This window comes from Elephantulus edwardii, unplaced genomic scaffold (genome assembly GCF_000299155.1).
Source record: "Elephantulus edwardii isolate Elephantulus edwardi_28Jun2011 unplaced genomic scaffold, EleEdw1.0 scaffold00151, whole genome shotgun sequence".
NCBI lineage: Eukaryota > Metazoa > Chordata > Mammalia > Macroscelidea > Macroscelididae > Elephantulus > Elephantulus edwardii.
In genome coordinates this window covers 5,695,190-5,718,752 of record NW_006399901.1, presented here as the reverse complement: position 1 = coordinate 5,718,752, position 23,563 = coordinate 5,695,190, and the positions used below count along the sequence as shown (strand labels likewise).

The 23,563-nt window shown below is 48.5% G+C and overlaps 1 protein-coding gene across 1 annotated transcript in view; it reads right to left on the bottom strand.

The window, feature by feature from the left end:
• Positions 1 to 23,563, bottom strand: part of ACACB (acetyl-CoA carboxylase beta) — a 153,318-nt gene that overhangs the window by 23,939 nt on the left and 105,816 nt on the right. Inside the window, exons 27-39 of the mRNA XM_006894831.1 lie at positions 23,209 to 23,327; positions 17,369 to 17,506; positions 16,107 to 16,206; positions 15,659 to 15,766; positions 14,520 to 14,576; positions 14,211 to 14,252; positions 12,063 to 12,278; positions 8,959 to 9,114; positions 8,062 to 8,265; positions 6,178 to 6,333; positions 3,682 to 3,804; positions 3,312 to 3,581; positions 691 to 788 (exon numbers count right to left, since the gene is read on the bottom strand). Of these exons, the coding sequence (XP_006894893.1) occupies positions 691 to 788; positions 3,312 to 3,581; positions 3,682 to 3,804; positions 6,178 to 6,333; positions 8,062 to 8,265; positions 8,959 to 9,114; positions 12,063 to 12,278; positions 14,211 to 14,252; positions 14,520 to 14,576; positions 15,659 to 15,766; positions 16,107 to 16,206; positions 17,369 to 17,506; positions 23,209 to 23,327 (1,787 nt within the window). The remainder of the gene's footprint in view (positions 1 to 690; positions 789 to 3,311; positions 3,582 to 3,681; positions 3,805 to 6,177; positions 6,334 to 8,061; positions 8,266 to 8,958; positions 9,115 to 12,062; positions 12,279 to 14,210; positions 14,253 to 14,519; positions 14,577 to 15,658; positions 15,767 to 16,106; positions 16,207 to 17,368; positions 17,507 to 23,208; positions 23,328 to 23,563) is intronic.

Genomic DNA, 23,563 nt, shown 5'->3' with positions numbered 1-23,563 from the left:
ATTATGCTGAGTGAACTAACTCAGTCTCATAAGGACAAACATTGTATAAAACCATTATTGTAGAATGAGCGTAAGAATCCAAGAGGGGGGAGGGTGGAAGCAGAGGGATGAGGATGTGCAGGGGGAGGGGGGATTAAACATGGGATTGTACAATTTGATGGGGGGGTGAGGGAAATTGGAAAGCAGTGTATTTTAATTTTATAAATAAACTAGTATAATAATTTAAAAAGCCCCACAAAACTCTGCTCAGAAATACTGGAGACTAACAAGCTTCTCAAAGGCCCCTGGTTGAGGGTAAAGCAGTCATGATGAGATGAAATGGGAAGTCAAGGGACCCTCATGAGAATGCTTGAGGCTGCTGTATCAACAATCCCGCCCCCAAGTAAAGACGTCTGCCCGCTGGGAGGTGGCCTGACTGAGGCGTGAGCCCCAGCCCCACATTCCTCTGATAGCAATCTGGAGGAGCGTTTCTGTATAGTGTACAGTCAAACCATCAGTCAGCTGGAAGCATGCTGTTCCACACAGCGCCAGGAGACCAGCCCTCAATGCACCAAATGGAATTAAACACGCCAGTGACCGTGGAGACAGCACAGAGCCAGGCCATGTGGACGAAGTCTCTCATACACACGGGGGTCTCTGTGACTTAAGCCAGCTCGACAGCCATGACTGCAGCGATGAGAAAGCACCTACCTGGACTCCCCTCCATCCTCGATGTGCTTACAGTGCACGGAGTTCAGGGAGCTGATTCTGGTATAGTCTTGTGGGGTCAGGTACAGGTACTTGAATCCCTTCAATGAAAAAAAAAACATACTTCGGTGAAGCTCTGCATTCAGTTCCCTCACTTAACAAAATCAAACCCACTGCCATTTCATCAACTGCATCATGGTAGGTCTGTAGGATGGAGGAGAACTTCCCCTGGGGATTTCTCAGGGAGCGCTGGTGGCCTAGTGGTGAAGGAGTAGACTGCCAACCCTGCAGGCAGGTGGGAGAATCTACCAGCTGCCCTAGAGGATAAAGACAGCCATTCTCCTCCTGTGTGATTTGCAGTTTGGGAAAACCTGCTGGAGAGGTGGTCTTGACTTACTTGATGGCACACAACGACAACCTAGGGTTTCCAATCTTTACAGAAGCAGACTCCCTCACCTTTCATCTGTGGAGCAGCTGCTGGGTTTGAACTGTTGGCCTTCTGGTTAGCAGCTGACTGCCTCAACCTCAGGTGCCACAAGAGCTCTTTCTGTCCCTAGTAGTCACTTTTCTTCTACTGCTTTAATGTCAGCATTGTAGGGAAGGGAATGATCATGCTAATAACATCAGCTATCAAAACACTGCCTTCCTTGGATGGCACAGACAAGGGTAACTGAAAGATTGGAGGTTTAAATCCGCCCACAGGTGCTGCGGACGAATGGTCTGGTGACCTACTCCCTTCAAAATCAGCCAATGAAACCTCTATGAAGTACACGGTTCTACTCTCCTGGGTTGCCATGAATTGGAATCAACTCCAGGGCTATTCATTTGGGGTTTTGGCTAATTCCGTGTTAATCACACACATGGAAGCTTAGCTTTATTATGTTTGGTGTATATAATTCTATTTTTACACAAGCTGAAGATATGTGGTACCCTGGCATCGAGCAAGCTCTACTTTTGACTGCACGTGTGCACATGTGTTACATTTTGGGAATTCTCACAATATTTCAAACTTCTTCATAATGCTATTGCACTATAGTCTGGTATAAGCATAGTTTTTATGTTCACTGGGAAACAAAAAAAATACTGGTGTGACTCACTTCATTGCAATTTTCACTTCATTGTGGGGGTCTGGATGCGAGCCACGATCTCTCCAGCATCTGCTTGTTTTCAGTTCCCTCACCTCACAGCACAACTCCACACTTTCCCTCATTCCTCCGAGTTACTGGTTTTCAACCTCCCCGCCACCCCCCCTATCATTTCCCACAAGGCTTTTTTTTTCTTTCCTAATCACTACACCTATTTGCTGCAATTCCTTCCTTTACACCCAAAGTACCAGCATTCAGGAAATAAGGAGACACATTGCATTGGGAAAATCTGCAGTTAGGGACCTCCCCAAATTATAGAGGAGTAGTGATGTCAGTTTAAGGACTAAGATGCATCCGATTCAGGCCATGGTCTTTCCAATTACTAGCTATGTATCTGAGAGCAGGACAATGAATAAGGATGACAGGAAAAGAATTGACGCCTTTGAGCTGTGGTATTGGAGAAGAGCACTGAACATCCCATGGACGGCAAGAGAACGAACAGATCTGTCTTAGAGAAGGAGCAGCCGGAGTGCTCTTTGGAGGCAAGAATGATGCAGCTTCACCTCATATACTTTGGGCATGTTGCTAGAAGGGGCTATTCCTTGGAGAGGGACATGATGCTGGGAAGGGTGGGGGGTCAGTGGAGGAGAGAAAGACCCTTGACCAGGTGGACTGACATCATGACTGCTGCAATGGGCACCTGTGTGAGGAAGTGTGAGGATGGCACAGGATAAACAGGGTTCGGATCTTTTGTTCATAGGGTTGCTAGGAGTCGTACTTGACTCAATGGCAGCTAACAACAATACAACAACATCTGAATAAGGAATGCCTTTGACTTGTGGGGTTGGAGAAAAGTACTGAATATCCCACAGAATGCCAAAAGAACAAATAAATCTATCTTGGAGGAAGAGCATTCCAGGGTGCTCCTTAGAGCCAAGGACGGTGAAGCTTCACCTCACATAGTTTGGACATATTATCAGGAGGGGTCAGTCCTTGGGAAAGGACATCATGCTGGGAAGGGTGGAGGGTCCGAGAACGAGAGGACACTCAGGATGGGCTGACACAGAGGCTGTACCAATGGGGTCGGGCATGTGGAAGACCATGAAAATGACAGGACGGGGCAAGTTCTGATCTCTTGGGCACTGGGCCGCGATGAGTCTTAGTGAACGCAAGAGCACCTAACAAGAAGAACACACCCGTGAAACCGACGTGGCAGATACACTATACTTGTCTCTTTATAAACAGTGTGTGGATCTGTGCTTTCTGCATGAAGGGTTTCTGTGGAGCTTCCACGTGAAGACAGATTAGGAGGAAAAGCCTACAGCTGTACTTCTGAAAACTCAGCCAGTGGGAACTTCATGAATCACAACGGTCCATCTTGCAAGTGACCATGGGGATGGGAAGGGGCCTGGCAGTGCTTGTTCCACGTTCATGGGGTCGCCAAGAGCTGAGGAATGACTTAGTGGCAAGTCTCGAAAACCACGTACATCACAACAGAAGAATTTCTATTCTGGCTGAGTGGTTCACTTCGGGACTCACTTTGTGAGGGTCTTCAGGGTCCACCCATGCCACCTGGAACATGTGCTTGATCTCCTCTGCAAGGCCGATGCGGGCCCCACTGTTGGCTGCGAGGTAGATTTTGGGGATGCCCTCTGCCCGTGCCATCTCAGATGCCCGCAGGTATAGAAGGTCTTCCCCAGGTCCAAAGGACCCAATGCGGAATGTGATGTCATTGCTGATGACAATCACATCCCGCCCGGCTGGATACTCTCGGGTCTTGAGGCGCATCTTGAAGGCCACCATGCCTACCTGGTGAGAGAGGGGCACATGCGAGAGGCTGGTTGTTTCTCAGGGGACAGTTGAGTAAAGGGTCAGTCACGCCTGGAGCCGGGCTCCGCTGAGCTCTTACCTCATTTCCTCCCGGAAGTCGGTTCATCTCCACCAGATGCCCCTGCGAGTCTAGCACCAGCTCGGTGTACGTCAGGATGTCTTTGGGGTACATCTCTGGGGAGCCCCAGAGTTTAAAGAGTGCCTGGGAAGAGGAGAGGAAAGAGAAAAAGTGAAAGTAATCCAGAAGAATGTACCATCTGATCCAGAACGGGATGACCTAGTGGGATTCTGATGTGAATTTTCCAACTATTTTTTTTAAATCCTAAGTCATTTAAGTTTTCAACTTAAATGACTTAGGATTTAAAAAAAAAAGGGTCAAGGACTGCAGCCTTCAGTATGGACTAAGGCTCAATGTCAAGAAGACAAAGATTCTCACCACTGGACCAATTAGCAGCATCAGGATGGATGACAAAGAGATTGAGAGTGTTCACAGCTTTAGTTTGCTTGGCTCCACAGTCAACACTCTTGGCACCAGCAGTCAGGAAATCAAAAAGCGTATCGTGATGGGAAAGTCTGCTGTTAGGGACCTCTCAAGGTACTCAGGAGCAACAGTGTCTCTCTGGAGACTAAGGTGCGCCTGATACAGGCCATGGTCTTTGCAATCGCTTGTTATGCATCAGAGAGTTGGACAATGACTAGGGAGGACAGAAGGAGAGTGGATGCTTTTGAGCTGTGGTGCTGGAGAAGGGTACTGAATGTACCATGGACTGCCAGGAAAACAAACAGATTCATCTTGGAGAGGATTACACCAAGCTACTCCTTGGAGGCAAGGATTCTGGGGCTTCGTCTGACATACTTTGGACATGTTGCCAGAAGGGACGGGTCCTTGGAGAGGGACATCATGCTTGGGAGGGTGGAGGGACAGCGCAGGAGGGGAAGATCCTCTATGAGATGGATTGATTCAGTGACTGGGGTAATCGGGATGGGTGTGTCAGAGGCGGTGCGGTTGGCGCAGGATAGAGCAGGGTTTAGGGCTGTTGTGCATAGGGTCGCTATGAGTCGCAAACGACTCGACGGCACATAACAACAAAAACAACAAGTCATTTAAAGTATAACGAAAATTGATGCCTTTGAGCTGTAGTGCTGGAGAAGAGTATTGAATATATCATGGACTACCAGAAGAACAAACAGGTGCATCCTAGAGAGGGTGAAACCAGCCTGATCCTTGGAGGCAAGGATTCTGAAGCTTTGTCTGACATAGTTTGGATATGTTGTAAGGCGGGACCAGTCCTTGGAGAGGGAAGTCATGCGTGGAAGGGTGGAGGGACAGTGCAGGAGAGGAAGACCCTGGAGGAGATGGATTGATTCAGTGACTGCGGTAATGGGGATAGGTGTGTCAGAGACCATGAGGTTGGCCCAGGATAGAGTGGGGTTTAGGGCTGTTGTAAATAGGGTTGCTGTGAGTTGCAAGTGACTCGACGGCAGCACATAACAACAATTAAATACCCAAGCATTCATAATCATGCTGGTCAGTTTTAATTTTTCCCAGACTGCTTAAGATTCTTTAAACAAAGAAGATATGAAAACATCCTTTAAAGAAGTAAGATACAAAGGAAGGTGCGTCCCTTTGGGTTCCATTTCTGTTCCCTCCATTGCTGCCAACCCCAAGCTGGCCCTTCTCTGGACTCTATTCATCCTGTACACGCTTTCCTGTCTTCCTTCTAATGTACATGCTGTGCAAACACTTGTCACTAGATGTTGTCAAGTCACCTCCAACTTGTGGTGACCCCCGACATGAGCAGTGCAGAACTGCTCCCCAGCGTTTCCAATGGCTGTGACCATTCAGAAGGCTGAAGACCAGGCAGGCAGCTGTCATTAGGTGCTATCGAGCTGGCTATGGTTCACAGTGAGCCTATAAACAACAGGATGAGAGCCCTGCCCTCTCCTGTGCGGCCCTCACAATCTCCATCACACTCAAGCCCAGGGTTAGTCACTTCGTGAATCCACCTCGCTGAGGGTCTGTCTTTCCCACCCAGGTGCTGCTGTTGTTAGCTGCTGTCTAACGGAGGGTGACTCACAGGGACCCGATGAACAACAGATCTGAACCCTGTCCTATGGTGCACCCTCTTTATCCCCGATACACTTGAGCCCGTGGCTGTGGTCACTGGATCAATCCCTCTCATGGAGGGTCTTCCTCTCTTTCACTGACCCTCCACCAGGAAGGTACCAGATACTTAACAAATGAGCAAACTTAACAAATTAACAAGACCAGAAGGAAATACGCTAAAATGCTCAACAATCTGTCTTTCAGACATTTCCATTTTGTGACTTTTTCCCTCTTCCTCCTCTCCTTTTATTTCCCAACATTTCTACCTTATATGACTTCTCTCATTAGGACAAAATGAGATTTCTTTTAGAGGCAAATGCTACACAGTCATTCCCAAGGTGTATTTCCTGTTCCTCATGAAGGCCTTGTTCTGGGGACAGGTTCTTCGGAAGGGTAACTAAGGATAAGCTGGGTTCATACTGGTGGGGTCAGCCGAGGGTGCCACCACGCCCTAGGCAGAAGACTTGCCTGTCTGAACATTTCCGGAAAGTCGTACACGTATGTGGTTCCCAGGGACTGCGCCTGGAAGCGCTTGGCCTGCAGCAGGTCTTTGGTTACATACGGTGTGTTGATCAGCATCCCATGCTGGGGTCCTTGTTTGTCGCCGAAAGAATGAAACATGATCTGGATGCAAAAGAAAGACTTCATGAGGAAGGGAGGTCGCTAAGTCACCCAGAACCACTGCCCTGTCCCGTTTCTTTCTCCCCAATGCTCGATGGGACACAACGGGGGAAGCAAAGCACACGACATTGAAAGATGGAGCATGTGCTCGGGAGAGCTAATACAAGAAGGCACAGTGACAGGTGCGGAAGCTCCAAGGCCATATCTAACTCCAAAAGTCAACTGGCACAGCATTATACACCAAAGAGCAAGCATGTGTGTGAAAGCTGGGAAAATCCAAACAAGGCTTGCATTTAAGAGCAGTACACCAGTGACAACATCCTGCTTTGGATAATAGGACGCTGTCACGAGGAGAAGCTGCAGGAAAGGTCCTGGGAACGTTCTGTGTTTTACTTTTTCTAGTTTTGAAACTTCTTAGAAGTCTTAAATTGGTTCAGAACTAAAAAGTTTATATATGTGCACACCCATACACGTGTGTGTGCGTGTGTGTGTGTGTGGTCTTGGTGCATTAGGTGTCGGGGTCCTAACTGGCAGCTGGGTGTTTAGAGTCCATTGGCCATTCCACAGCCTGGACACAAATATATATGTAACTGTTAAGTACAGTCGAGCTGGAATTGACCCATAGCTGACCCTCCAGTGGGCTTTCAGAGGCGTAAATCATCATACAGGAGGAGACTGCCCATCTGTCTCCTGCAGAACAGCTGATCAGTTTGAACCATGTGCCTTTGGGCTAGCAGCCCCATGCCTTACCTCTAAGCCACTATTAGAATTTAATATTAAATACGAATAGTGTATTAATAGAATACTAGTATTAGTATTTAATACTAAAATATTCTATTTTACGTACATGTGTATACATATGTATATGTGTATACGTGTATATATGTTGTTGTTATGTACCATCGAGTCACTTGCGACTCATAGTGACCCTATGTACCACAGCCCTAAACTGTGTCTCTGACACACCTACCCCCATTACCCCAGTTCCTGAATCAGTCCATGTCATCGATGGTCTCCCTCTCTTTATCCATCCTTCCACCCTGCCAAGCATGATGTATGTACGTATGTGTGTGTGTGTATATGTATATATATACACACACATGCATACACACACACATAAAATATATGTATGTGTGTGTGTGTGTGTGTGTGTGTGTGTGTGTATTTTGTTGTTACTGCTGCTGTGTACCACTGAGTTGGAACAGACCCATAGCTGGCTCTCGAGCAGGTTTTCCAAGGCAGTTAATCGCACGGGAGGAGATTGCGCATCCTCCCATGGCGTGTCTGGTAGGTTCAAATTGCACGCCTTCAGGATTACAGCACATTCTCTTACCACTAGGCCCTATATCTATATGTATCTCCCTCCTAACCCAAACTTGTTGCTGTTGTGGCCTGCAGAGCAGAGAGCAGAGCCCCACAGGGTTGCCACGCTGCAATCTTTACAGAAGCAGGCTGCCGCTCATTTCTCCCAAGGAGCAGTTTGCACCGCCAACCTGTCAGTTAGCAGCCCAGCATTATAACCACTGACCCACCAGTGCTTTTCTCATGCCAAGAATGATCCCAGGATTGATTAACTCTTGGAAGATTCATTCTCCTCCCTAGCACATTTCGGATATAGAGGTTCAAGGAGAATTTCTCATACTCAAAAAGCCACTGGACATGGCCTGAATCTATGACCTCAAGGCTCCCAGCTCTGCTCTAAGAAGTGTAGGGGGCCAGGCCCAGCCTTACATTTCCTGATCTGGGGTCGGTCACTTCCTTGTAGAGGCTGATGTCCAAGTAGTAGCCCGACTCGTTGGTGATGAACAGGCGGATGGGTAAGGCGGTGCTGCTGGTGGTCTGGCGGATGTTGATCTTGACCTCAGCCTGCAGCACGCGGAGCTTCCACAGACGGCTCCCGTAGCGCATGACCATGGAGCGCACCGACTCCTCAATCTACCCCCAAAACGTGCAAGAATCAATTTCAGAGCCCGCCCCACCCCCCTGCACACACAGAACAGTGCTAGCACTGATTATAATCCAGGACCCTTGAGACTATAAAATGTGGGGACACCTGTCCAACAATGATTCCCTAATAACAGTGATGCACAGGGTGTTAGGCCTTTAAAATTCATGATCTCGGGGAGGCTGGGCTTTCTATCACCCACTGGCAGACAAGGAAACTGGCAGTCAAGGTGCAGGCTATACTACTACACCACACCAGCCTCATCGCCATCCCATGTCCTAAACTAGACATGCCTTCAGGAACTAGACAGATTTGGGAGGGATCAGACCACACCCCGATCCCCACCTCACAGCTGCCATGATGACATATTGAGACCCCTTTCAACCCAGAACCATCACCATGCAAACCTCTGCCTTCCCCTCCAAGGTCAAGTCTCAACTGAGTCTAGGATCAGGGAAAGGGATGAACTTCCGTTCTCCCAGCCACTGAGGGTAGCGTATTGTCCCCAAAGTGATACAGGCCCACGAAAGAGGGACAGTACTAGGGGCTCTAGAATTAAAGGACCATAAGCCCGCTCTCCTCCCTCGGCAGCTGAGCTTCTCACGTGGGCATGCTCATCCTAGAACTCAGGGCTACGGTGATGTGACCCCCACAGGCCGGGAACCTCCCACCCTCCGAGGAACCTTGTAGGGGTCCATGATGACGGTGGGCACAAAGTTGAGGAAGATGTGGTTGCAGTCGGTGCGCACGCTGGTGTTGTTGAATGCCACCTCCAGCTCGTCCATGGCCTCCAGGAGCAGACGCTCACCCTCGTTCTGCAGGTACTCGAAGGACGCTTCCTGCCAGGGTTGGAGGGGTGGCCACTGAGGCAAGGGCCACGGAGTGGGCAGAAAACAACACAGGACAATACCCCTCTCCTCCAGAAAGCGGCAAGGATGTCAGCTTCAAGACTAAGGTGGCCCTGATCCAAGCTGTGGCCTTTTGAATCACTTGCTATGCATCTGAAAGTTGGAGAGTGCCTAAGGATGACAGGGGAAGAATGGCTGCCTTTGAGTGGGGCTGCTGGAGAAGAGCACTGAATAGCCCAGGGATTGTCAAAAGAACAAACAAATACGTCTCGAAAAAGCGCAGCCAGAGTGCTCCTTGGAGGGGATGGTGAAACTGCATCTCACATACTTTGGGCAAAGGGTGTTAGGAGAGGGCAGTCTTTGGAAAAAGGCATCATGCTTGGAAAGGTCAAGGGGCAGCAAAGGAGAGGAAGGCCTTCAATGGACCAATACAGTGACTGCAGCAGTGGGTGCAAGGGTATCAGAGATGATGAGGATGGCACAGGACAGAGGAAGGTTCGGATCTATTATTCACAGGGTCACTGTGAGTTGCAGTCAACTCAACAGGACCTAAAAACAACAACCTGAAAGTGAGCCAGGCAAGTGACACAATGACCGGGACAGTGGGCTTAAGCACAGTAAAGGCTCTGAGGACGCTGTGGGCTGAAGCAGAGCTTTGTTCTATTATGAATAAGGTAGTTATGAGTCAGCAGTCTGTCAGCAGGGGATTGATGGAGAAATCGTTACATATGTTAGGGCGGTGACACTATCCCATATGATACTGTCATCGTGGACACACTATGCTTTTGTCAAAATCACATAGGTATATTCAGCCCATGGTATATTTAATACTCTTCTCCAGCACCACAGTTCAAAGGCATCAACTCTCCTTCTATCGTCCCTAATCCAGCTTTTTTACGCATAGCAAGTAATTGCAAAGACTATGGCCTTGATTGGAAGGAGGAGTGGCATCCAATTCCATAACAGCTTGCCTCCGGAAACCCTATGAACCTGGAGAGAGGATGAAAGGCACCCAAGCATCGAGGACTCTCCTGCATAGGGTCGCTATGAGTTGCCTGTGACTCAACGGCACTTAACAACAACAACAACAACATGGCCTTGTTCAGGTGTACCTTAGTTTCCAGACTGACACTGCTCTTCAGTACTTTAGAGAGGTCTCTGACAACAGACTTCCCCAATGCAATTTGTCTTTAAATTTCCTGGTACCAAGAGTGTTGATTGTGGAGTAGGAGAATAAATATTTGGTAAGGATGACTGAAAAATTTGGAAATGGACAGCCATAATGGTTGAACAAATGGTGAAAATAATCATACACACAAAAATGTAGAAAATTTGAGCCAAAGGCCAGAAGGCAGGACATTCCAGAGAATTGTTCATGAATTGTCCCATCCTCATTTTTCAGAATGTGCCCATGGATAAAGCCTAGAAGACAGGAAGGGGTAGGCTAGAAGAATTAATGGAAATGAGAATTACAGGGAGGAAGTAGGAAAAACTATATTAGAGTGTGACTATTGTTGTTAATGTTACAAAACAGAATGGGTACGGATAGTTGAATGGACAATCAATTTGCTTTGTAAATGTGCACTCAAATCACAACTGAAAAAAATGATAGCAGCGAATTACATTTGCTGTTGTACTGGTGCACATGTCGAACAGCTCAGTCCTCAAAACAAGTTCCATCAGACAAATCACTTACATTGCATTTGTGTAATTAAACAGGCTTCCAGCCCACAGATGATTGTTAACAAAATAAAAATGGTCAATCAGCTTACACTTGATTATTAACAAAATAAAAAAACATCCAGTTTACACCCAACTCCCAACTAAATCAAAACAACTTATCCCCAGAATCTAACTGTTCCAAGCTAGAGACTCTCAGGCAAGACTCAACCAACTTTTAAATACAAAGAGCCGCCCACCAGGTCCTGATTGCTTAAACAAGAGGCTTCCAGCCTACAGCTGATTGTTAAAGAAATAAAAATGACCAACCAGCTTACATTTGATTGTTAACAAAAATAAAAAATGCCCAGTTTATAGCCAATGCAACCTACCAACAACAAACAACAATTAAATAGGAGAGACAGCAAGCAGGAGGCACATGGGGCTGCTATAGGTTGTATACAATTTTTCTGTAAGCCTAAATTGTTTTAACCTTAAAAAAACTCTATTACAAAATAAAAAATCTTATCTATAAAAAAAATCCCACATTCCCAATCTATCCATGCAAGGAAATACCATCTCACTACCCACAAGGATGCCGTGGATGAATGAACACCAGTAGGAAGAAAATCCAGAGGCCTGTCTACCAGAAACCAGAAGTCTACAAATGCCCAGTCCCCTGAGCATCCGTCTGCAGCCTTGAACCTATGACTCTAAAAGCAGAGTCTCATCTAGAGGTTGCCGCAGAAACCGCCAGGAGGCAGGATTCTGCATCCTTGCACTTAATGGTTAAAAATCACTTTCCATTTAAATTCTCAATGGAAGAGTCCATTTGAGATTTTTCTAGTACCAACATGGATTACTTCTGCCAACCTCTGAAACAGGGTGAAATTGTTGTAACTGCTGGGGATGTCTTAACAGAACCCCTTTTATAGGGCTACCTTTATAGATGCCAGTAACAGTGAAAGGACACCACACATTAACTCTATCAGTCTCTTAACAAGCCAGTGATCTTACAAATGCAAGAAACTATGAAAATGATCCCTTAGCCAGTCCCTTAACAAGCCAGTGCCCTGCCATGGCCACAACCCTCTTCTCAAGCAGAGAAATGCAGGCAACACAAAAAATGGAGCCACATGCCACCAACTTGGGGACAATCACTGCCACACCACAGAGTGATCAGTGGCTAGCCCAAGGCCTGGCCTGGAGCATGAACTTGGTAAAGGAAGGACAAGGACATAAGGAACAAAGTCAGGGCCCCAACAACCCGTGCCACTTACCTTCGTGATCAGATCCGAATGCCTGATGATGGCCCGGATGAAGAACCTATGGTCTGTCACCTCCGCGCCTTCTTTCACCTTGGCGGCGCCCAGGTACAGGTGCATCTTGTGGTTGGCAGAGGGCACAGCCGTCAGGTCAAAGTTTCGCATCCTGCTGAGCTCCAGTTGGAAGGCCAGGGCGGGTTCCAGGTGACGGTAAATGCGGTCTTCAGCAAACTGCAGGCCACCAGAGAGAGGACAGACACATGCAGACAGGCACACAGTTGCACAGAGATACAAATGCACACAGAGGTACATAAATCAGAGATGCACAAAGGTGTAGAGACACAGAGAGAGACACAGATATACAAATACACACATACATACACAGACACAAGAGAGACACACAGATAAACATATACACAGAGAGATGTACACATATACATACATACAAGTACACAGACACAGGAAGATAAACAGATACACAAACACAAACACAGAGACACAGAGATTCAGATACATAAATGTACAGACACACACATAAACCAGAGATACAGAGATGCAGAGAGATATGCAGATAAACGCACACAAAGAAACAGATACACAAAAGCATACACAGGGACGCACAGATACCCAAATGTACACACACATAAACCAGAGATGCAGAGAGATGCAGAGACACACACAAACATACATAAACACACACACAGACAGATGCACACACAGACAAACACACATACACAGTGGCACACACACAGAGATAAACAGGAAGATACACATATACACTCACAGAGATAGACAGAGGCCATACAGACAGAGACACAAAGATCACACAAACACACAGACATGCAGACAGACAGAAGGACCACAGAAAGAGAGATGCAGAGATATGTAGATGCACCAACATAAGAGACAGACACATGCCACCAGTCACAGTGACACAGATACACACCACAGACATGTGGGCACCAGACAGAGACACATGTACACAACAAAGACAAACAGAAACATAAATGCACACAAGTAACAGACACCGATCCAAGAAACACATGCACGCAGAGAACCCATCATTAGGGTCCAGCACCTGCTCAGTGCACGCCCTGTCCTGCAGACCCCAGAGTTCACGGTGGAAACTCACTCACTCATGCACTGCCACTGCACACACTCATAGCTGACTCACTGGCTTTCCCAAGCAGTAAACTGAACAGAAAGATACTGTCCATCTTTCTCCTGCGGAGTCACCAGTGGATTCAAACCTCCAGAGAGAGAGAACTGTATTGGCCTCTGGGTTAGGCATGGGTCACCAGAAGAGGGTGGTGCATGCCACGAGAGTGATGTGCTTACACACCTGAGTTCAAGGGAAGCCTAGCCCAGCACCTGCTGAAGTGGCTGGCACACAAAAGCAACCCTGCAAAGTCGCTAACACCTGGTCTGCTTGTGACAAAGTGGATCCCAGCGGAAGTGATGATAGTGCTGGGAGCCAGAGTGAAGGGACAGTCCTTAGCTAGAAGAAGTGAGGCTTTGGATCAATTAAAATATGAACCTGGATGAGTTACGAACTTGTGCTTGGAGCAAGTGTATTCAAGAATCCCTCAGTCTAGCTACTGTCACGGAGCTGAAACAGACCCACTGCTGGCCCTCCAGCAGGTTTTCAGAGGATGGGAGGAGAATGCCCATCTTTCTCCCACAGAAAAGCTGGTGGATATGAACCACTTGTCTTTGGCTAATTCTTTACCCTCTAGGCCACAAGAACACCCTTCTGTTCTGTTCTTTTCTGTTCTAGTCTATGTTATACATCAGCAAACCTTTTAAGTGTGGCTGTGTACCAATAAAACTTTATTTACAACAACAGCCCACAGATTAAAGTTTGCCAATCTCTGTTCCAGAAAAAGACAAAAAGAAAAAAGGAGATGGGTAAAACTGTCTAACTGGAGATTCCAGCAAGGACAAAACTTATTTAAGTGGGGAGAATTCACGAGGGAAAGCTACAAGGGTGGGGAACTAAAGACGTGAGTTCTACCCAGAAAACAGGGTTGCTGCAATCCTAGGATGAGGTAGAGTCCACAAAATAGTTGTCATGCTCCAGAATTAGGGGTGTCTCCAAAGCTGGGGCCCAAATTTTTCATGAGTATTAAAAGAAAGGAGAACCCTACCGGCTTTGATTCATACCTCATCTCTTGCTCGGAATGTGAAGAACTTGGGAAATTCTTTCTGCAAAAAATAGAAATCCACATATAAGATAATTAAGGCAAGCGAGACTCAGTTAAGAAAAAAAAATCAACGCATTCATTTTGTGATTTATCTTTTTTAAATGATAGTAAGTGTTCCCAGTAGGAATCACTCAACAGCCTTCTCTTTTACTAGTGATCTTCCACCCGAAACTCCAGGATCAAATTCCAGCAAGGAACAGAGGAGACAGAGCCTTCTGGGTCGAAGAGAAGGGGAAGGACTCAGAGTTGCACTGACAATTGGACTGACCTTTTGTGCGACCAAGAATGTGATTCTTCGGAGTCCGTAATCCACAAGGATGTTTCTCTGTATGAAAACCCAAAGACGCAATGGAATATTCAGTCATGAAAAAGAATCAAGTGCTGATGCATGCCACATTACGGATGTGCCCCTGAAAATATGCTGAGCAAAATAAGTTTGCCATCAAAGGACAAATATTGTATATTCCCATTTACATGAAATACGTAGAGTTGGCAAATAAAATGGGAGCTCTGGTGACCTAGTGGTTCAAGGCACACAGTTTGAGGCCACCAGCTGTTCTGTGGAAGAAAGATACACAATCTCCTTCCATGCGATAAAAGCCTCTGAAGACCTGCCGGAGCGTCAGCTCTGAGTCGGCCCGGCTCCATGGCACACAACAACTGCCAAGGCTGTTTGCTCTTCTTATCAGTGGTAGGAGGGCCATCAGTGTTTGAACTCTGAATTCTTCATTCCTTCCTTTGGTTCCCTTCACCAGACTTAACAACAACAATAGGCAAATGTATACAAACCAAAGTTCACTCATAGAATGGGATAAGAGGCAGGGGGAAAGAGGGAGTTTGTTTGAGAGGAACTAAATGTTAAGGCTAATAGGAAAATGTGGAAATGCATAGAGGTCAAGGTCACACAGCATGACCAAAGGTACTGAGGTCATTGAATGGGGTGACAGGTAGCAAATGCTGACAGGACACATGTCATGCTCTACAGAACAGTTAAATTGCAGCTGGACACAGGTTTGAACTGTGCAGGTTCACTAATAAGTGGGGGTTTTCTCCTGCTGCTCTGCAGGGAGCCTGTATTTTGAGCGTCCACTTTGGACAACACATCATGTCGACACTGACCGATTCGTCACAGGTCCAGTGAAAGCAGCCCCCTCCCTGCCACCGCTGCAGTGTCAAAGCACAGAGAAGTCTGGTCCCATGTACACATGTAGCAAATAAGGCTCCGCCACATTGAGCTGCAGCTGCAGGGTGCCAGTTGGGGGTGAAACCAGCCAGGACAGGGGGCCAGGCCAATCTCTGAAGTGTTCAGCGACATGGCATCCTCGAATCTCTCAGGCCACAAGGCAACTTGCCAAGACCATCCCATCCAACTTCTCAAGGGACCTCCCACTGCTCCCACCTAAGCACCTTGGACTGCACGAAAGTCCGGAAGATGGGGACCAACTCCTCGTCCTCCAGGTGGTCTGCCACCTGCAGGGCCACGTTCAGGATGTGGATTGGCTCATCCTTGATGCCCTGACAACAGAAATCATGACATGAATGCTCGGTAGGAGGCAGCCTTCAGCCCCTCCACCCATCCTGAGACCCCTGCCCTCTTTTGTACCCCGTTCTCCCAACTCCCAAGGCTTTCACCCTCTCCCACACCTCCCCCCCCAATGCCCCTCTCTCATCCATCAACAGTCAAAGACCCATAATCCCTTCCATACCCCCCTCAACTCCCGAGGGTTCTAACCCTCCAAACTCCCAATGCCTTCTCTCAATTACCCTCAAATCCCACTGCTCCCTTCCACACACCCCCACCTCCTGAGGGTCCTCACTTTCCCACTTCAAGGCCTTGCCACCCCCTGGACATTACCTTGCCAACATCATCAGAGTACAGGGAGGTCTGGGCCTTGCTGAATAGTGGGGTGTCCTTGGGCACGTTGGCAAAGCAGGAGATCACGTCATCAAAGTTCCTGGGGGCACAGGGCAGAAGGGAGGCTGGGGGCAGCGTCCTATGCTGACAGCCTTCTTCCCCAAGCAATGCTTTCTGTTATCACCCAACCTGAATACACCTCACTGGTTCCTTGACAGGCCAAAGGCACCTCTGATGGGTTCTCCCCATGGAAGAATGGACCAATGTGATCTGTGGCCATGGATACAGAACAATTTGTAAATACTATTGGCATCAGTGGGGACTGAGTTTAGCCCCCTCTTTGTGGACAGAGAGCCTGGAACTGAACCTCACCTGAGTCAAGCTTTGTAAGGCTGGTGAAGACCCAACAAGAGTCCAGTCTGGTAACCACATCCAGTGACATGTGGTCAGGGTAACAACACTGACCCCCATCACTCCCTGAACATGTCCTAGACACACCAATGACATGGCATATGTTACAACAGCATGGTGTGTATGTTGTTGTTGTTGTTGTTACGTGCCGTCGAGTCACCTGTGACTCACAGTGACCCTATGTACAACGGCCCTAAACCCTGCTCTATCCTGAGCCAATCTTACTGTCTCTGACACATCTACCCCCCTTACCCCAGTCATTGAGTCAATCCAACTTATCAAGGGTCTTCCTCTCCTGCACTGTCCCTCCACCCTCCCAAGCATGACATCCCTCTCCAAGGACTGGTCCCTCCTTGCAACATGTCCAAAGTATAGCAATGTGTGTATAGAAGCTAATATATTCACGGCAACTCTAAGTCGTCATCTTACTCCTACTTTCACTTTGCAGATGAGGAAACCGAGGTATGTTGTTGTTAAGAGTCGTGGGGTCGAACACAACTCATAGCAACCGAATGAATAACAGATCTAAATCCTGTCCTATCCTGTACCATTCTCATCATCTCTGATAGGCTCTGATTTGAGGTCAGCTGGATCCTGGCTGAAAGCAGAGTAGAACAATGTCTATTTGTGTTTTACTGACTATGGAGAGGCATTTGGGGTACAGATGGGGTTACACGCTTTGCTAAGGTTTCCATGCAGCCAGGCTGAAGCAAAACCCCACATTCTTGGCTACAATGCTGTGTAATATTCTGTAATTACAAAGTCCGAGGATGTGGAGGCCTCTCTCAGCCCATGTGTCCGGGGAAGACTGGGGTCTGGAAGCCTCACCCGCCCTTCACCACACCAGGTACCTGGTGAAGTCCTCGAACCTCTGGAAGGCGACCATGGCCCCCATGCGCTGGCACAGCGGGGAGAAGCCGCTGTCCATGAAGAGCTCCGTGCTGTGCCTCATCAGATCAGGATTGGACACGCTGATGGGCACGGCCATCCTGCGGGGCAGCGAGAAGCAGGGATGAGGGGGTGGCAGGCCCAGCCCTAGGACCTGCCCCTGAGGCTCCTAAGAGCCAGGCTGGCTTCAGGTTGGGGGATGAGATTGGGGCCAGCGACTAAGGAGTCACAGGGAGTGCTCAGGACCCATCAAGAGTTCAATAAGTGAAGGAATGAATGAATGGATGAATGACTGATGGAGGCATGCATGCATGTCCAGACCCCACATGGTTCTGACTAAATCCAGAGTGGTGAATGAACACGCCCAGTGCCAATTTCTCCTGGGGAACCTGTCCCTGGGAGCTCCCCAAGCAAGCGGGCTTGGTCCAGACACACCCAGCACTCTGCTTGCTCAGCTCCCTCTGCCTCTAGCAAACCTACGCTCCAGCCAGCCACCAGGTCTGTCATCAGGAACACCAGGTCTGTCCCAGGGACCAGCAGAGGTAGGAGTGGAAAGGGCCACACGTCACCAGAGCCAACCCACATGGGTCACCTGAGAGTGCAGGAACCAGACCCTGGAGCAAAGGGGGCGCTGTTTATATCAGACACTGCGCCAAAAGGAGCTGACAGCAGGCCTCAGATCATCCAGAGAGGCCAGCGTGCGAGGCGGGGCCACTTCAGGGCTGGGCAGGGTGTCTTCTGAACCTCAATTGTCTGTACAGACAGGTAGGACATGCTGAATGCCCTCTTTCTTTCTGGGTGTCTAGAATCTGGGGACATGCGAGACTTAGAGCATGTACAAGACCAGCCCCACTAAGAACACTGGGTATCAAGTCTCAAACTTTCAACCCTCTACCTGCGCTGTTCCAATCTCTAGCTGGAGGAATTGGAATAGAGTTCCTGGGGTGTGCAAAGGATTAATGTGCTGCCCCAAAAAAGGCTGAGATTCCAGTCTACCTGCAGGGGAGCCAGAAGGAAGGCCTGGCCACCGACTTGCAAGCAATCAGCCACTACAAACCCCCCAGAGCCCAGTTCTGCTCTTACAAGCGTGAATTACCGTCAGCCAGATGGAGGCAACCTGGCGGCTCCTGGTCTGTGTGGCTTCACTAAGAGAAGCTTCTAGAAACGTGCACCTGGTCTCCCCCAAGATTCACCCCATCACCTTTCCACCCTCCTAACAGCCCTCTGCCCCTTGTCATTGTCTCCAATTACAGCTATGAGTGAAGCTATCTGCTGAGTCTTATAAGTCCCCCTTGGCAAACTGTCAAATCTAGGAGGTGGTCTTAGGGACCCACAGCCCCACCCCTAACCACAGGCAGGGAAGCGTGGCTCTTGCATATCTCTAAAGTCTTTATCCACACCCCCTGGGATGCTGATACCCAACAGCCAAGCCCAGAGGCCACACCAACAGGGCAATGCGTACCCACTCCCCTCAAAGCTGGCTTTGTTTGGTCCCAGCTGCATGCTGAAATATCATTTTTACAAGTTAACAGATTCTCATTAACTGGTACGTGGGGTTTTCAAAGGCCTGTTATTTCAAAGGCCAGGAAATCAAAAGATTAATTGCACTAGGAAAGTCGGCTGTCAGGGACATCTCTGGAGCACTGAAGAGAAACAACGTCAGTCTGGAGACTAAGGTGTGTCTGAGCCATAGTCTTTGCAACTAGGTGCTATATGCATCAGAAAGCTGAACAATGACTAGTGATGACAGAAGGCGAATTGATGCCTTTGAGCTGTGGTGCTGGAGAAGAGTACTGAATACACTATGGACTACTAGGAGAACAAACAGGTTTGTCCTAGAGAGAGTGAAACCAGGCTGCTCCTTGTACGCAAAGACTAAAGCTCCATCTGACATATTTCAGGCACGTTGCAAGGAGGGACCAGTCCTTGGAGAGGGACATCATGCTTGGGAGGGTGGAGGGTCAGCACAAGAGAGGAAGACCCTGGATGACATGGATTGACTCAGTGACTGGGGTAATGGGGGTAGGTGTGTCAGAAACAATAAGATTGTCACAGGATAGAGCAGGGTTTAGGGCTGTTGTATATAGGGTCGCTATGAGTCACAGGTGACTTGATGGCACATCACAACAACAACAACATTAACTGGTAACAGGGGCCTTGACTCATGGTTAAACCCCATGAACAGGAAGCCTGGCAGGGCAGCACAGCACTCCCTACAGGGTCCCTTTAAGTGGCTGGTTTGGGGGAAGTAGGTAGCCAGTTCTGCTGCAGCATCTCTGAGTGAACATGAATCTCCAACTTCTTGGTGAGGATCCAGGCACATTAACTATTCACGGCACCCAGGGACTTGAGATCATTACCAGTTACCCACACTGGAAAACTCAAGGTGCTTGGATTTTTTTTTTAAGGGGGAAAAAAAATCCAGATTTCTTGCATTTCTTTAAAAACATGGTAAGGTCTATTCTTCTGTGCTGTCAAGTCAGAAGTGACCCACAGCTAACCCTCCAGCAGGTTTTCAGGGGCTGTAAATTACACGGGGAGCCGACTGCCCGTCTTTTTCCCATGGAGCAGCTGGTGAATTCAAATTACATACCCTTTTGTTGGCAGCCCAATTCCTTACCACTGAGCCACCAAAGGTCCCTGTGACTACTTTGCTATAGGGAAATATTGGGTTGGAGCTGAAACCAAAAGGTGAAGGGACAGGTGGGTGCTCCACAACTCCCCACCCTCTGACTAGTGCCCCCTGAGGCCACTGGAGCATGCTACCTGCATAACCAGAAATCCTACTGGCCCCTCTGCTCCCCATCACTCAATTCACAGTGTGCCCATTTCACAGGTGCAGATGTTGAGGGCTAACCAGAGGTCCACAGAACTGGAGGGAGGAAGCTGCAGAAGAGGGGTCTCATGTGGTGAGAGAGGCCCAAGGGACACTTCTAATAGCCTCAGCCAAGAGCAAAATCAAGGGCTGAGGAGATAACTTGGGAAAGACAGTGAGAATGGGTGTATAACATAAAAACTATAATCAGTGAAGTGTCAGTATATTGTCCATGTACAGGTTACCATGCCAACGTATGTTTTGTGTATTCACAGAAAAAAAATGTACCTAAATGCAAAACAATACGCTTTTAATGTGAGTATCTGAGACAGAGTCTCTCTGGGTCAACAAAATAGGACTCTGTGCCTTCACTGGCATCACCACCAGGAAGTTACAAAAAGTTGTCCTAAAACACAACTGCTTCTTTCTCAGAAAGTGAGCCCAGCCTACAGGCCTCTCTCACGGAGCCACCCTCCCTGACGGGGGACCTGCTGAAATAATGTCTCCAAAAGAGGACAGATGTCCTCCTCAGAGGTATCTCTGAATCTCTTAGTCCTTGTCCCCCAGAGACCCCAGAGCACAATCCCCATTCCCTCAACCGTGTACAATGCCACAATCCCTTGTTTTGGAAACAAGACAGACAGAAATGACTGAAAAATGCAAGAGGAGGTGACTCACAGGAAGCACCTTTCCCCCTTCATCCACTAAGAGCACAGCCTCTTTCTCCTTAAAAACCAAAGAAAAGAGAATATGTTTCTGAAAATCCCAAGAGGCCAGAGGAAGCCCTGCTGCCCTTGTAGACATGAGATTCGATCAATGGAGCCCCCAAATCAGGAGACTGTTGTAGCCACAAGCAAGGCCTTAGATAACCAGAACCACAGAGGTGGAGAGTGAGAGAGCACCCCTCAGGTCCCAGAGCCGTAAGTACTATAGGAGGAGGTATTACACTCTACCTGACCAGAAGTGCACGGTGGGCCCTGAAATAAAATGAGTTAGAGACAGATGGGAAACCTTGACATTCACCTTCACGTTCCACATTTGCCACAAGGGGAGAACAGCCTGAACGATGAATGGAGAAACACAATGTGGTCTCTCAATATATGAGAATAGTGAACTCGCTGCCGTCAAGCCGATTGCAATTCACAGGGTCTCAGAGCCAGACTCTTTACAGGAACGGACTCTTATCTCTTCCTTCCACAGAGCAGCTGGTTGGGTTCAAACTGCTGACTTGCAGGTTTGCCATCAAGTGCTTAACCGCCATGCCACCTGAGCTCCAAGTGGAATTGTACTCAGTCATGAAAAGGAATGACATTTTTAGGATACTGATGGATTTTAAGAAGACTATGCTGAGGAAAACAAGCCAAGCAATGTATAATCTCACTTATATGAATCCATAGACCAGATAAGTGCACAGTGACCATGGTAAATTAGTCATTCCAAAGAGTCTTAGAAGTAGGGAAGTGTGTTATGTGGTGTGGGGCTAACCAAAAGGTCAGTGGTTCAAATCCACCAGCTGCTCTGAGAAAGACAGGCAGTCTCTTCCTGGAAAGGTTTACAGCCATGAGAGTTGCCACGCACTGAAATGGACTTGTTGAAATGGCAATAGCTCAGGCGGGTTTAGACTTCTTAGAGGCAAGGACGGGAGACTGTGTCTTAGATACTCTTGAGTGTGTCATCAGGAGGAACCAGTCACAGAGAAGGGCATCATGCTAGGAGAAGTAGGGGTCACAGAAAAAGAGGCCTATCCTCAACGAGGTTCGCTACCGAGTGCAGCGACGGGCTGACGCACAGCAGTGCACACACAGGGTCATGGCGAGTCAGGGCCGGCGCAGCCGTGACAGTGACAGGGACTGACAGGTATTTGGGAGTTAGCACTGAAGGGGTATTGAGTGTCTCTTTGAGGGTCTCTTTAGGATAATGAGAAAGTGGGGGAGCTAGTCAGTGGTGAAGGTTGTACCGCACAGTGAATGCCACCAATGTCAGTGAAGTGTGTCTAAGAGTGGCCAGAATGCGACCCCGCCTGCTGGTCTGATAGACTGGTGGTACCCCTGAGCCTGGGGCCCTGAGTGACCCTTTGAATACCACTCAGCCCTGTAGTTCAACATTCATGCAAACAGCAGACAAATGTGGGCAGTAACGCCAGCTGGGTGCTCATCCCTCAGAACCATCAGTCACACAGGATCCAGACAGCAGCACCTGCCCAGGGACAAAGCTCAGAAGGCAGGAGGGGGTGGGACAGGATTCATGGAAACCAGAATCACAGGGAGGAAGTGGGAAGAGTGTGGCTCCAATTCCATCTTCAAGTCAATGGGGAGTGAAAGCAAAACGGCTTAAGTTGCAGCCTCTTAAGTGGCCCTGGTTGGTAAAACAATGAGAACACGTTTCCTCCAGATGAAGGCTGAGGGCAATCAAGCGATTCTGGAAGCATGTGGTCACGAGGCAGAGAAGCCCTGCCACCAGACAGTAACGGCCATGACACTCGCCGTGACGATTGAGAACCGTCACTGAGCACTCTGTGTGTCCTGAGCACTGTCCCAAGAGCCGTCTGCGTCTTGTTTCACTGACTCTTCCCCATGGTCTGTGATGGGGAAACAGTCCTTTCTGCATTGTCTGTTCCAGGAGCCTCGAACCACACGGAGCCGTGGCACACTCACAGTGCAGCTAATGTCACTAAAGAGCTGAACTCAAGGTCTGCGGCACCAGCATTGATTTCACTAACATGGGGAGCTGCCATGGTACCAGTGAAGGTCTATGTGGTAAACACTGGGCTATCTCCACTTTATTAACAAGAGCAGAGACTGAGAGATGGAGCAGGGGGAGGTGGTAACCCTGATATCCCTCCGTCACGGTTCCCAGTTACGCTTGGTGGTCCCTGCTCAGTCGGATCTCCAGAGCTGAGGGAGGAGGGAATCCCAGGTGTCCCCAGGTGTGCCCACTCCCTACCTGTTCGGGTGGGAGGAGGGAGGCCCAGGTGTGCCAGCTCCCTACCTGTTTGGGTGGGAGGAGGGCAGCATGAACTGGAATTCCACCACACAGGTGCCGTCCGGGAGCTGCCAGTGCTGTAAACTGTTGAGCTCGTAGGCAATGTAGCCCCTCCGCACATACACCTGGGACAGAGGCACAGCAGGCATTCTCAGAGGGCGTGAAAGACACCCCAAACCTGAGAAAGTGTGGGCCAGAGGCACAAAGACCAAGATCAAGCCAATAGCAAAAGGCAAACCAGCTCACACCTCAAAATATCACTGCTTAGCTCCTGAGCTTAAAAAAAAAATTCATCGCAGTTGAGTTGGGACCTACTCATAGCTGACCCTCCAGTGGGTTTTCAGAGGCACTGAACTGCATG